This window comes from Heterocephalus glaber, unplaced genomic scaffold (assembly GCF_053883595.1).
Source record: "Heterocephalus glaber isolate CG9 unplaced genomic scaffold, H.glaber_assembly_v1.0 deba00001509, whole genome shotgun sequence".
NCBI classification, from domain to species: Eukaryota; Metazoa; Chordata; class Mammalia; order Rodentia; family Bathyergidae; genus Heterocephalus; species Heterocephalus glaber.
In genome coordinates this window covers 30281873-30296518 of record NW_028258325.1, presented here as the reverse complement: position 1 = coordinate 30296518, position 14646 = coordinate 30281873, and the positions used below count along the sequence as shown (strand labels likewise).

General features: G+C 40.2%; 1 protein-coding gene across 1 annotated transcript in view; it reads right to left on the bottom strand.

Annotated features, from left to right (window-relative positions):
- Nucleotides 1-14611, bottom strand: part of Nwd2 (NACHT and WD repeat domain containing 2) — a 183825-nt gene extending 169214 nt beyond the window's left edge. The window contains exon 1 of the mRNA XM_004867675.4: nucleotides 14139-14611. Coding sequence (XP_004867732.1) covers nucleotides 14139-14289 — 151 coding nt within the window. The 5' untranslated portion in view covers nucleotides 14290-14611. The remainder of the gene's footprint in view (nucleotides 1-14138) is intronic.
- Nucleotides 14612-14646: the final 35 nt, after the last annotated feature.

The window sequence follows — 14646 nt, the reverse complement described above, 5'->3', positions numbered from 1 at the left end:
CGGGGGTGTGGGGAGAAAGGAACCCTTCTCCATTGTTGGTGGGAGTGCAGACTGGTGCAACCCCTGTGGAAATCAGTATGGAGCTACCTCAAAGAACTAGGATTAGAGGTCCCATTTGACCCAGTTATTCCCCTGCTGTGTATCTTCCTAAAAGAATTGAAAGAATCATACCACAGCAATATATGTGCACCCATGTTTATAGCACCACAATTTGTAATTGCGAAAGCTGGGAAACAGCCCAAGTGCCCATCAACTGAAAACTGAATAAAGAAGATGTGTTGTTTTTTTTTAATAAAATGGAGTACTATTCAGCCATAAAGAATGAGAAACTAGAGACATTTATAGCTAAATGGATGCATATTGAGGCCATACTCTTAACTGAAATAAATAGGACACACATGTAAATACCGAATAGTTTCTCTAGTGTGAGAAACTGAAAAATGTAAATAAGGATTAAAATGATTAAAACAAATAATTGATAATTTGAAATTGGAAGAAAAGGTCCAAAGGTGTAGGGGTGGTGGGAGGGGAAAGGGAAAGGAAAGAAGGGAAAGGAAAAATTATGAGAAAAGAAAAAAATGGAAATGAAGTCTATGTAAATAGGGAAGGGTGGAGGGGGTGAAGGGCGCACAGGTAATGGGGAAAAAATAAGAACCAAGATACATCATGTACAGGTACAAGCACTCAATGATAAATGTAAATGTATTGCATACCTAAAATGTACCAATAAAAGAATTTAAGAAAACAAATTTAACAAGTATTTCTTAGGCATCTATTTAATGTATGAAATATCAGTTAATTATACCATAACCCAATGATTAAATATTAGCTCATATGGCAGTTTAAGTCTTATGTATTTGGAAAAGTTTTAAGCATGGAACAATGAAACAAATGCACTGGACATCTGGCCATGGAGGCTGACAGAGAAGAAATTTACATACATACATCTGAAGTGAAAAAGTGCTCAGAGGGGGAACGGTGTGTCTACACCTCCACTGGAGTGCCCTCTGCATGGTCACCTTCGATCTTACTGATGACATCAATAAATGTTAAATCTTTTTTTTTTCCCCTTTGACAGAGTTGTGATAAATTTTCCAAAAGGAAAAATGTTAGAAAAAATTACAAATTTGGACAATAATCATAGAAGCCAAAGAAAGAGTGTTAGTTTTTTTTAAAAAATCTCAATAAAAGAACCAAAAGAATTTGGCTAAATAAACCTCGGATTTCCTTTTCTTCACAAAAGCATCGTGGGTACATGCAGGAAAGCAGGTCATGGTCTTTCTCTGTGTGCTAACACCTAGAACCCTGTCTCTCTGCTGTCAGAAGAGCTGCACTATGCCAATTTCTAATCCTTTTCAAGTAGCACCAAGCCCCAAACTCAATCACATAAACGATTTACGCTTCAAAACTCCCAGATGCCTGGGCCTTCCTCCCTCATTTCATTCTACTCTTTCATTTACAAGGTGGAATTGATGAACAAATGACTGATCAACCCTTTCCAGATTCATAGTCCACCTGTTCTAGCCCACAGACTCACCTCTTTCTTGTCCTCCTCCAGCTCCAAATATCCACATCATAATACAGGTTTATAGGATCCACTGTAGGCATACCATTTACATTTACCAGGTAAATGGTCAACTTACATTAAGAGTTGATCAGGTCATTCTACAATGGAAATCATTTGAAATTAACATAGTTTTTGATCTATGTATGAGATTTGCATTGCAACTTCCTAGACAACAGGGGGTGCTTTATCACCCACTGTTTTTTTGACATAAAGAATGGGCACTACATAGACTTTCTAGATCATCTGTGTCAAGCCATTCATGCACTGAAATCTAAAAGATTAACAGAAGCCAGAAAAATGGAATAGGAACCTTTATCTGGGCTTGAAGCAACATTAAGGGAATTCTTTATGTGTGAAAGAAATTATGACTTTTAGTATAAAAGTTTAGCACATCTAACACTGGAAAGTGGAAGTGCTTTTTATTCTGTCATTTTATTGAACTCTGCTTGATACGTATCACTTCAAAAAGAGCTGGATTTTTTTGTCAGATAACTTTTTTGAAAATGACTTATTAGTTTCTGCACTATTAGAAATATACCTTGTTAACCTTAATACCTAAAAGCTTCAGCTGAATTGATAGATATGTCTTAAACCATTTTTTAATATATGATGTTTTATCTTGTCTCTTCTAGCTAAAAGCATACATGATTGCATGGGAGCATAATTTGGCAATAATGATCCATTTCATGGCATAATTAAAAGGAAAAAGTTATTCAAGCAATTCTCATTTCTGTGTAGTTCATAAAACTATTTCCTGGAGCTTTTATCACGATCAGACCTATATTGTGAGTCCTTGCTATTTTTCACAAAGTGCCTTAGGTGCTATGCACATCATATCATTTCTTTTTCACAACAGCCTCGTGAAGTTGTTACAATTATCCCCAATTTTCCAAAAAGAAATGAAGCTGGATAAAACTACTTTACCTAGGTTTATCATAAATCTTGGAATTCAAACCCTGTTCTTACCCCCAAATTGTTTTATTAGCCAGTACACCCTTTGTTTGTTTTGTTTTATTCATTTCATTAATCTATTACTATATAACAAACTCAAGCTAGTGGCTTAAAATAACTACCATCATTTTCTGCTTGAATCTGCAGCTTGGTCAGGGTTTGGCAGGAGGGCTAGTCTCTGCTCCATAAAGCATTAGGCATCTAGGACAGCTCAACTAGGGGTGGAGATCCACTTCCAAGACAGCTCATTTTCCTTGTGTACAAGGTGGAACTGGCTATTGCACCTCTTCAAGGGGTCTCTTCATGGAGTGGCTGGGTTCTAAGAGCAATTATGTCAAAAGACAAATTGCAAGTGACCAATTTCGAAGAGCCTAGTTCTAGAAAATGGGTTGTGCCACCTCTGTATTCTCTTGGCCAATATAGTCACAAAATCCAAATTTCAAAGAAGTCATTGATGAAACCTAGTTGTGTTCCCAGGACCTTGCACTGGCTAGGCTAGTATTCATCTGGCATTGAGCTATAACCCCAGACTGAGCCCGCTTCTTAATAAGAGTACCCAAAACCTTGAGGGCCATATAGGAAGACTAATATCTTAAAAGATTTCTTGTTCAATGGTAATTTCTTCAAATTGTGTGACTTCCTAAGAATGGTTTCATCTCTCATGACTGAAGATAACAGCTCCAACCCACAGCTTCTTAAGAGGAGTAAAGCTCTGGCTCCTTTTAATTTTTCCCACATACTTCTTGTACTGTTACTACAACTGCTTCTGTACAAAGATGCTAGTTTGGATGTGGTTTGTGAGTGCCCCCAATGGGTCACATGTTGGAAGCCTGGTCCCCGATGTGGTGATGGCTGAAGGTGGTGGAACCTTTAAAAGGTGGGGACTACTGGGGAATAATTAGGTCACTGGGGCTATCACCTTTGGAACAGATGAATACAGTTTTCATGGGCCCTATTAGTTCCCATGATAATGTGTTATTATATAAAGAGCAAGCCTGACCCCCGAATCTCTCTGGATTCCTATCTTGCCCTGTGGTCTCTCCCTCTTGCACAAGCTCCTATCATGATTCCATCTGCCATATCTGGTAACAAACAAATGCTTGTGTGAGCTAAATAAACCCCATTTCTTTACAAATTCCATAGCCTGGGGATATTTTATTATAGGAACATAAAAAAAGACTAAAATAATAAGTCATTTAAGCTTATGAATAAAGTACCTGGGCTTAAAAGGGACTTTTTGTTTTCATGTCCTCATTTTCAATATTCTTAGAATAGTTTCATTCTTTAAAGCATTTTAGCTTTTGATATCTTTGGTTAACTTTCTCTCCTTTTTGCATGTGACCTCATTAGGTTCTATATCCCATTTTAATTAGAGTTTTTTAGAATATCATCAACTAAGTATGTCCTTTTCTGCAGTTACTCTTTGCTTAGCAACAAACTGGCACACAAGTTCGACTCAATGCAAGATTTTCAGTCTACTTAACAGTTTCAACAAAATTTTCTCCCTTTAAGAAAGCTGTGATTGTAGCAGTCCTGCCATTTGACCAAGAAATTTCTTACCAGTTATTTCTTGGGCAATTTTTAAAATTTCAACACTGAATTTTCCTCTCTGCTTTAACCAAATGAAACAAAACAAAAGCTTTCTCCCTCTTTGTTGTTCCCATTGCCCTATCCCTCCCACAAATATATTGCACAAATTGGGATACGTACCACCCCACTCGACAGTCTACACAGGAAGTTACTAATCAGCCTACACTCTTTTTTCCTTATCCTTCCCTACAGAGCACTCCAAGGCAGCCTCTACTGATTCAGAAATGAGGCTTTCCCTGACTTCTTGGAAATACAGTATTCCCTCTCTCTGGAACATTTAATTATTGTATATAATTAAATTTTTCTCATCTTTCAAATATTGCTCTAAATTCCTTCTTCTTATTAAATACTTCCTGCTTCCTACCCCCTGTATCCCTTCTCTGATATGCCTGGAACCACACCTTGTGCCACCTGTAATGGTGGCTGTTACCATTCCCTGAGGCCAGTAACAATCTTGGCCAGGAAGGGCACAGTATTAGTCCTCTCCCAGTCCATTGTCTCAGGAGCACATTATTCAGGTAGCAGTTCTGGCCTTTGGTGCTGATCCTGAGAGCAGATTTACATACTGTCCAGTGCCTCAGTCCTCCTTTATGAGTAGGGTCCAGGGTCCTTTTGTGTTCACCAGATGTCTTCTGCTTCCCTATGTGCCCCCACATGGCCCACTTCAGAATCAGACTCTTGTGCCCAAGACCTTCATGCTCTGCACCCGCTCAGAACTCGCTTCATGTTACGATTTAAAAAAAAGTTATCTGAGTAATTACTAATCTTCTGTAATCCTTGTATCTGTGGCCTAGGGCTTTTAACAAATTCTGATCTTAGTTTCTAAGTGCTGGTCTGAGTAAAATCTGCAGTTATTCATCTGACATTTAGGGAAGATAAACAACTTCCAGTATATGTTTGCTCACTTGACGATAGCCTTTTAGGTCTGATTGGACTTTCTGGTAACATTTGACTTGTTTTCAAAAACTATGCCTTCTAGGGCTGGGATGTAGCTTAGTGGTGCTGAGCCTGCCTGGCAAGCACAAAGTCCAGAGTTCGATTCAAGTACCAAAATAAAAAACCTGTGCCTTCTTTTGGACCTGGACTTGTTTTTATCCCCTGCAGATGGGGCACTTCTCCAGGGGCCAGCCCATAGAAGACAGATCATTTGATAGATCCAACCCATCTTGGTCTTTCCCCTTGGATAAATCTGAACATGGGACTGGGACATCAGATACAATAATGTGATTCCTGTCAGTCTTTGCCTGTAAACATGCCTTTCACAAATGCAGTGCTTATGTTTTTGTATAGTGGTATTTGTCCTACATCATAGGTAAAGTCTAAAGAATGAAGGTGGCAGTACATTTCTCTTCCTTTGTAACTATCCATACCAATAAACTAAAAGGCTGCAGACACATAGTGGAAATCTAATAAATACTGCAGCTAAAGCTTAGGGTAAAATACGAAGGAAATACCCTCAGTGGCAAGAACCTATCTGAATCACACTGTAAGTAATGACACCAATGATGGTGAACCTTTATAGCTTTCAATGATACAAACAGCTCACTGCAGCATGTGTCCCATAGGTTCGCCACCACTGTAACATACCATGTTAAGCATGATGAAAGATACTCTTTCAATTTTGTTTCTGAGTTAAATTACATAATTACTCTGTGACTAAGACACTGTCCTCTGTGCTTTGCTTTTGGAGTGAGCCATGTCAGATTCTTTGAAATATTTTGGGTTTAAAATGAGATTTCAAGGACGTATTTTATTAGAAAGGGGTATTATTATTCTCTTTGAATTGCATTCAAAGCTGCAGTTTTTTCATCTTTTTATTAAATTTCTATCACATAATTCCTTTTTCCAATTATATATTCACCAACACACTTTTAATTTGTGGAATGAGTCTTGTTTGGCCTCAACAAAAGTTGTGATGGAAAGGAAAGCTTTGAAGAAGTGATACAAGTGTGTCTTTAAGCTAACATTACTACACTTTCTTTTAGGTTGATTTTACACAGTAACTCAGCATCTGTGTCACTTTTAAGTCACCACTATGTCTCTCATTTACTTAAATCATATGATCAAAATTTAAAAGCATGTTTTTGAGTTGAAAAGAACTTAAAACTGGCTAGTTTATGATACTGGGTTTATGTTTGTAAACAGACAATTTGCTATGCTTGAATACTCTTATTACAGCTCTTCCACAGCTGTAGACTTGAGTCCATGCAATGTCTACAGGGCAAAGCTGGTTTCTTGTTGACATTTTCTTACTGTATCAGTGTAATACATATTGTCATGTCCTTCCTTGCCAGATGTTTCTGAACAAAATGGAATTTTTTTCAGTTTTTATGGTATTTTCAGTTTTACTGGTATTCCCAGCTGATTAAAAAAAACCTTAGGCTTATATCCAATTACCTTCTGTTACTCTATAATTTTCCCCATTTGTCATTTTTAAAAATGCTTGAGAGTTCTTATTTTTTTGTTTTTATTTTTCATTTATCTATGACTACATATCAATTCATCTCAAAATTTAGTGGTTTAAAAAACTTATTTCTGGAGACATGAGATTCTATTCCAAAGGCTATTCTAGGCACTTATTTACAAAAATATTCTGATATTTGTGTATAGTTCCTTAGATTACTATCCTTAATACCTTATAGCTCATTTGTCTTCTCTTCTTCATGCTAGATATTTTGCTGGGATGTAATTTGTACTATTTAATACCAAATGTCTAACTTAAATTACAAGGTAAGGATTTTATTGTTAATGGGTGTTTTCATTTTGTTTTATTTTTATAGAGTATTAGGGATCAAACCCAGAGGCACTCTACCACCGAGCTTACATCTCCAGCCATTTTTATTTTTTTTAATTTTGGGATAGGGTCTCACAAAATTGTCCAGGCTGTGCTTGAACTTACAATCCTCCTTCCTCAGCCTCCCAAGTAGCTTTCACTGGGAATACAGGCATGTGCCAATGAAATGAGTAAACAGTGAGTGCAGGACATTTACAGCCCCTATCTGGAAATTTCTCCTCAAACAAGTCTCCTAGACTCTGCTTACCATTTCACTTAACTTTCCTAGAAATGGAAAGCTTGAAAAAAAAAATCAGGCAAGCTTGGCCCACCTGCTCACTGCCCCCCTTTGGCAAGCGACCTGCACCCAGATTTACTACCTCATGGAGCAGGTCACATGATGAAGGTCTCATGAGCTCCCCCACTGCCACTGAGTGGTAAGAGAAATGTAGAATTCTGCTATTTGGTATTAGGAAGCGCAAAAGTCTTCTCTATTTCTTTATCTGATCGCTTATATCCAAACACATTGGTCTTTTTTCAGAAATGATTAACTAGTTCAGAACTTATGAGGAAGAGAAGGGGGCTACTAAGTTTTTCTCAGTCTTTATGAAATACAAGAGTAATAACAAGTAATTTTTTCCCTCCCGGTACCAGGCACTGAACTCAGGACCTTGTGCTTGGGAGGCAAGGAGGGCACCACTGAGCTAAATCCCCGTCCCAACAAGTAATTATTAACACTTGTTGAGTCCTTGTGTGTCAAGGTCTCTGTACAATATACTTCTCATGTGTCAGATCTCGTCTGTGACAAAGAGAGGTCAAATAAATTGCCCAGTATAAGAGGGGGTTATGGTAGTTTTCAAAGTTGACCACCATTAATTCCGACCTTCCAGGCATGCACACACCTTGGCTGACACTAATAAGGTCTAGCTTTTTGCGCCTTGAATCTAGGCCAGCCCATTACGTACACTGATGAATGAATGTAGTAAAAATGACATTCTAGGACAGGGATGGTGAATCTTTTAGAGCTTTCAATGATAACAAACAGCCCGCTGCGGCACACTAACCATAGGTTCACATCCACTGTTCTAGAACTTCCAAACCTCAGCTATAAGAGGCCTGGAAGCCAAACCCTGCATTATGAATCCTAGACAGGAATTCTGAAAGGAGATAGAAAAAGAGAGGGAAAGGCAGAGACAAAGGGAAAGGAAGAGGGAGAAGAGAGACCTAGATGCTCACGAAGGAGCACTGAAGGGCAGACATACAAATAAACCTTCTTGGGCCATCCAGCCCAGTCAGGCAAATGAGGATTCCAGTCAGTGCCCAGTGAGAGAAAAGTACCACCTGGCCAAGTCTTGCCAAATTCCCAACCCCGGAAGTATGGAAAATGCTAAGTCATTGCTTTAAGCCATTAAATTCTGGGATGGCTAGAGAAATAGCAACAGATAACTGAAACAGAAATAATATACAATCCTACAGATATCTTTTAAAATGGCAGATGAACTCATCACTATGGTATAACAAGAATGGTAAAAGTTCTGTAGATGATTTATTAAACAAGAAAGCCAGATTCTATTTATACATATTGTATCTCTACGGTCCAAGTCATGACATTAAGTGTCATCTCACAATATCATCCTGTATTTCTTCAAAGAGATAAAAGCTCTTTGCAGAATAATAAAGACTATTTCTATTCCCTGTGGAGATCTCATCATCACTTTGCCTCATATTTGATTATCATGGAGAATAGTTTCCACACCCTGGTAGCCCTCCCAACTCCTAACGCTGACCCTGAGCTGGCTTATACAACTCGCCTTGGTGTTCTTTGAATGTTCTACATATATCATCATGTATGATTTTTATATAAACTCCATAGGAACAGAGACCTGTCTGTTTTGACTGCTGTATTCTCAGTACCTGAACAGCATTCCATGTGCAGGATTTCCTGGTTGAAGGAGTGCACATCATGTGTCTGCTTCTTCTGAGGCTGGATACCGTTTCTCGGTGTTGAAGATCCATTACCCCTTCTTTCTATCTCTTTTTTTGTAGTGTAAGGGATGAAAGCTTAGAAAGTACTAAATGTGCTTGTTGCCAGGGTACAACTCTAATTCTGGATTTGCCAAGAGGATGCACTGGCATGAGATCTGGAGGGCAAAGGCAACTGAGAAGTTCCTCTACCACCAGTCATGGCTGCTAATGTGAGTTTCAGCAAATGTGAGTTTCTGCACAGGTTGCCAGCTATCCAATACAAAATGATACTGGCAGTAGCTTTTATAGCTGCCTGCCCTCTGGGTGGCAGCTTTGGTAATGTGACCTAAATGCCTACTGACTTTCTCTCCTTCAACCTTTACAGTGATTTCTGGAGACACCTAACTCCACTAGAAATCTAAAGTAGTTTCCGTCTTACTGCTGAATTCTAACTAATATGTCTCTATTGACTGCATGCCTGGAATAAACATACTTGCATGGCACCTGGATCTAGTGGAAAATAATAAGCATAATGGTAAACACAGCAAATATTTAATGTATCCTATGTGCCCAGCATTGCTTTCTAAGTGCTCTATGTCTGTTAGCTTAGTCAAGAATCCTGTGCGCAGGTGCTTTGTTTTCTTTTACAAGTTAGGAAACAGAACAAATAGGTTCAGCAACTTGCTCAAGAAATAGTGCATTAAATAGTAGATTGAGGATTTAAACCCACGAAGTCTGATTGCCAATTCTACAAATATACCTAATACTTTCTTCTGCCTGAATAATATCTGCTTAAGGATCCTGAAGATACAACCACTAGAGTTTCATAACTCATTAATTCTAAATATTCTATGCACATTTACCATGAAATAGTAACTTGGTAATTCTCCTTTAAGATTCTTAAATTTTAACAGTGTTCTTGGGGTATCAAGACAACTGTATTTGTATATACATACATACACGTACCTGTATTTTTGGCTGTTTTTCCTTGACTACTCATAAAGACAATAAAAAATAGCGAGTCAAGGAAATAATTAGGATAGTAGGAAAGGTAAAAAAAGTAATGATGGGAAACACTGAGAGGTTTCATGTGAATTTCCTGAGCCAGATCTTTCTGCCTGTTGCCCGGGAATGCAAGCTAAAGCAATCAGCCACTGGTGCAGCCACTAAACACGAGGGCACAGATCATGGGAAACATGTTGTCTCTGCTGTGGCTTCCATAAAAACAGAGAACAATGTTTTCTAGCAAGACATCAGAAGATGTAGTCATACAAATGAAAGAAAATGGGACCAGTTTGAACATCTGGTCATCAACATTGTGGGCACAAGCGTGTAATTCTCAAAGATGACCAGTGCAGGAGAGTGGGCAGAAAAACGCACAAAGATAAATGTTGGGGTTTCTTTCTCTCCACTCCAGATGTCTTTTTACACACAGAGAAGGGAATGCATCTGGGCAGGCGATGTTGCCATGTACTTCTCAGGGAAAGAGAAAGGTCTTCATCTGATAGCTGCAGTTGGAAGGAAACTCTGAGCACAACAGCCCAGGCCCTTCTTTCTCTGTTGCACAGAAACTTGCCATTCTTCTTTGTGTCTCCACGTCTTAGGCTTTAAAAGGATCAACGCTGTTTGTGGGTGGGGAGACAGAGAGCCCAGGCTCCATCCATTGCTGACAGTATCTGGAAGGGCAAGTCTGTGTAATTCTGGGTCTGGAACTGGAAAACTCATATGCAGAGTTAAGAACACATTCTCCAGTAAAAGTCCACATCCTTTTCCTGAAATTCCTGAATCCAGCAAGGTTTGAAAATCAAAGGCTGTCCTCAGTCGGTCCCAGAACAAAACCTAAAGTGACCTGTGTCACTTGTAGCCAAACCTGACCTTTGCTAATATAAAGCTACTTATAATCTTTATCCACTTGGAGCTTTTCTTTGTGATAAAATAACCAGTAGCCACAGGTGCCTATTTAATTTTCAATCTATTAAAAATAAAATTCAAAATTCAGATTCTTAGTCATACTAGTTAATGCTCAATAGCCATATGACCTTGTCACCATGTCAGATAAAGACACTTCCATAATTGTACAAAATTCCCCAGGACACTAACTACAATTAAGTCATGCCTCTCTATAGACATATATTTAACATGAGGTGTTAACTGTGACCTCACATATTAAAAAGTAATATAAGATTTTCCCCCAAAGTCTAAAAAAATAGAGACGGAGAGAATTCCAAAATTAAATCTGTCCTGAGGATTATACATACGAACTGAGGCAGGTCCACAATCCTTTATCATTTCCAAAAACAATATTTTAGTTTTCCTCCAGCACTAAGACTTTACCTTATCCTAAAGTGGATTATAATAGAGCCTGGGAAGAGAAGGATCCTCAAACTCCACTTCTCCTCTCCATATATCTGGACTATTTAATCAGAATGGAGGATCTTACATGTTTTAAAATCATTTTCCCAAGAAGGTATAAGTGATGTTCTGGCAGAGAGACAGTGACTAAATGACTAGAAGCCTTCCAAGGATTATAAAGGTGCTACAGATGTTGGGCGGGAGGTGGAACTAGATCAAGTTCAAAGCTCATCTATTTATGCAAATCTGGGTTAATGCTATTGTTCCCCACAAGGATTCATCTCCAGTGTCTTTCCGTGGAAAGGACTCATCAGTTGTAGATACACTTTTGGACAACAATGTGTCTACTAGAGTTCAGCACATTCTAAAATTTCCTTGAATGCCCCTAGGGCTGCTTCTCACTAGCAGCAAGTGGGTCAGAGCAGTCCTGTGCCCTTCCAGCTGTCCATACTCTGCTAACTTGACAGTCAGAAGATGTTGTAGAGCATTTATCCAATGTCTGTGTCATATTCTTTTGACAATGTGGGTGTGAGATATTTACAGGAATCTGGCAGGTGCCTAGACTAGTCCGAGCATCAAAACAGGTGTTTTGATTATCCCACAAGTTCTACCGTGTTTCACTCTGTTATATGAATAGTGTAACTTCATACAATCTTAGTTGTCTTATCTGTAGTACAGGGGAACACCCCTTGGTTCACTACTCTGACAGGATGGGAGATGAAAATTAGGATATTAAATGAGTTAATACAGGAGAATCTAATTTTCCACTCTGAAGACATGTGTTACTTTCGTTACGGGTAGGGAAATTCCATGCAAGCCTTTGAAGCAATACCTATTAAATACAATAATCCTAAGCAAGAGCCTTGCTAGATTCTTGAAGTATTGCTGTGGCTGCAACACAAAACAGCTTTTATTTAGAACATAAATTGGATTTCTGCTTGTAAAGGAAAGCATGAGATAATGTCCTTTGTCTTAATTTGACAGTGGAGAGGCTCTTCAGTACTGGCCAAGAATCTAATATTGGATCATACCAAAACACGACCATTTGCTTCTCAATTGCATCCACAAAGATCCTACAACAAAGTGCTGCCTTTCATGGATTCTAAGGATTCACAGTCAAATCATTAAAAATGCTCATCTATGTTTCTTTAATATGCCCTTGGCTGTCCAATTTGGGTAAAATGTGAGCCTTTTAAAATCAATATGGAAACTGTCCAGCAAAAACAGACATCAAAATCATGATTGCCACATCCCTTCTATTTGCTCTCCAGGATTGATATATGCTAAATCCTTTATTTCAAGAAAGTAAGGAATCTGAAGAACAACAATACTGTCAGACATAAAAAATAATTTAATCTTGAATATTAATTCAATATTAAACCAACATTAATGCATTATTTTAATCCTAGAAATTGCAAATTCAAAGCAAGAAAAATTGATATTAACAATTTTCACTGTTTTAAAAGCAGTTACTGCTTTGCATCAGCAGTCTAAATGGTTTTTATAAGACTTTTTAAAACCCCTGGTAATGAAAGGTTCAACACTAAACATTTTCTAACAAACACAGGTTTCTTTAAACTCTCAAATTAGGGTGCATATCTTCATAGTTATTTAATCCAGATTTAAGTAAAAATTCTGGAACACATATTTGAGATATGATTCCTGAAAAGAGTACCACATTTTCCTAAATTTTCTGTGAAACTGAACTATAAACTGATAAATGAGCAGTCATTCTTTCTCACAAAATATGCATTCCTTCTAATATTAATTAATTATTTTAACTAATTATGTTACCTATTTTCTCATTCTTATTTCACAACGAAAACTTTGCTTGAACCTTCTAATACTGCCATTTTTGGCAAACAATAATTTTCTAGAAAGTTACTGTTGTTGGTCCTCACTGTTTTTCACAAGTAACCAGAGCCTTGAGTTTTCAAGAGGATCCTGTCCAGTGATTATCTAATGTAAGCTATTTTCTTTTTCATTAGATCCAAGGCTTGTTAGAGTGCAGAAAAAAGTTAATTCTGGAATCTCTCACAAGTGAGCCTCCTAAAACCCAGTTTCTAGAAAATAGGAATTCCAGCAGTTTGGTCCAGCCCCAGTCAAATACATCCTTCCTTTATTTCTCCCTCCTAGTGGAAATCAAAGTTAACATTTAGGACTGAGAACTGAAAAGCAGTGCTGAGCAAGAATGTGACCACCCAACTCTCGGCCACTAATTGTGAAAGCAATAAATCAACAAGTTTTCATTGAGCATGGACCAGGTGGTTGGCTTTAAGCAGGAACATGGTTAGGTAGGCCAGGTTCTAGACTAAGAAGATCAAGCCCAGGGATCCAGCCCAGGAGATGAGCTCATCTTCAATGCTGCATCGCAAAATGACAGACCGCGGGCTAGGCCGGTCCCGCACACCAGAGTGTGTCCCTATGACCTCTACAGCCCTGTGGTTCTCGTGGTCTGTTTGGTCGCCCAAGGCAGAGGCTACTATCTTATACTCCAGAGGCCAGGTTGAAGGAGCCCCGGGCTCATCTCGCCTGGTCAAAAACAAGTGGCAAAAGGAGGAAACCTCCATTCAGGAAGTCGCCCCGGAGCGAGAGCCAGAGGAACTACTACAGTACTTGCCTTTGAGATAACCCGATAAAAGCAAAGGAAAGGAAACAAACAGAGTGGCGGCGGCAGAGGCAGGGGGAACGCCTGGTATGGTAATGCCTCGGTGTTTCCTGGCTTGACCCGGGAAAAGAACGAGTGCCCCATAGTCAGTCTGGCGGCGAGCGGACGAGTGAAGAGAGAATCAAAGTAATTAGAATTAAATTCCCACGCGCTCGGGGCTTTCAGAGCCTTAGCTGGAGGAAGGGAGCGCAGGGGACACGGTGTGCTTGGACTCCCTCCGGGGGGTCAGGCAGAAAGACGGACAGACACGCAGACCCGAGCCAAGGACTCACCTTCAGGGTTGGCGCTGATGAAGACCCGCACGCTGCGGCCGGCGGGCACGAGGTGAGAAGGGAGGGCCGTGAGGTTTCCGGAGAAAGCCGCGCGCCGGAGCGCAGAGTCCCGGGGACAGGGCAGCTTGGTGCCCGCGCCGGCCGGCCACATCGCCCTCTGGGAGGAACAGCCGCTGCGGCCACCTCCTCCTGCTGCCCGGGTTCCTGCCCGCGGCTCCGCGGAACGGCGAGGTCGACGTCCGCAGGCGGCGCGGCTCAGAGCCGCTCCGAGCCCGAGGCGCAGCCCGCGAGCTCCGTGGCGCACGCCGGCCACCCGCGGAGAGCCGCCATCCGGCCCTCGGGCCCCTGTCGCCCCCCACTCTTGCCGCTCCGGGGCGACTGCTTTGGCGGGCAGCCTGGGCTCAGAGCAGCGGCCGAGAGGTCAGCGTGGCGGCAGCTAAGCGCGCGGCGCCAGTTTGCGCCCGGAAGAGCCCGCGCTGGGGGCTGAGCCCGCGGCCATGTCCCCGCC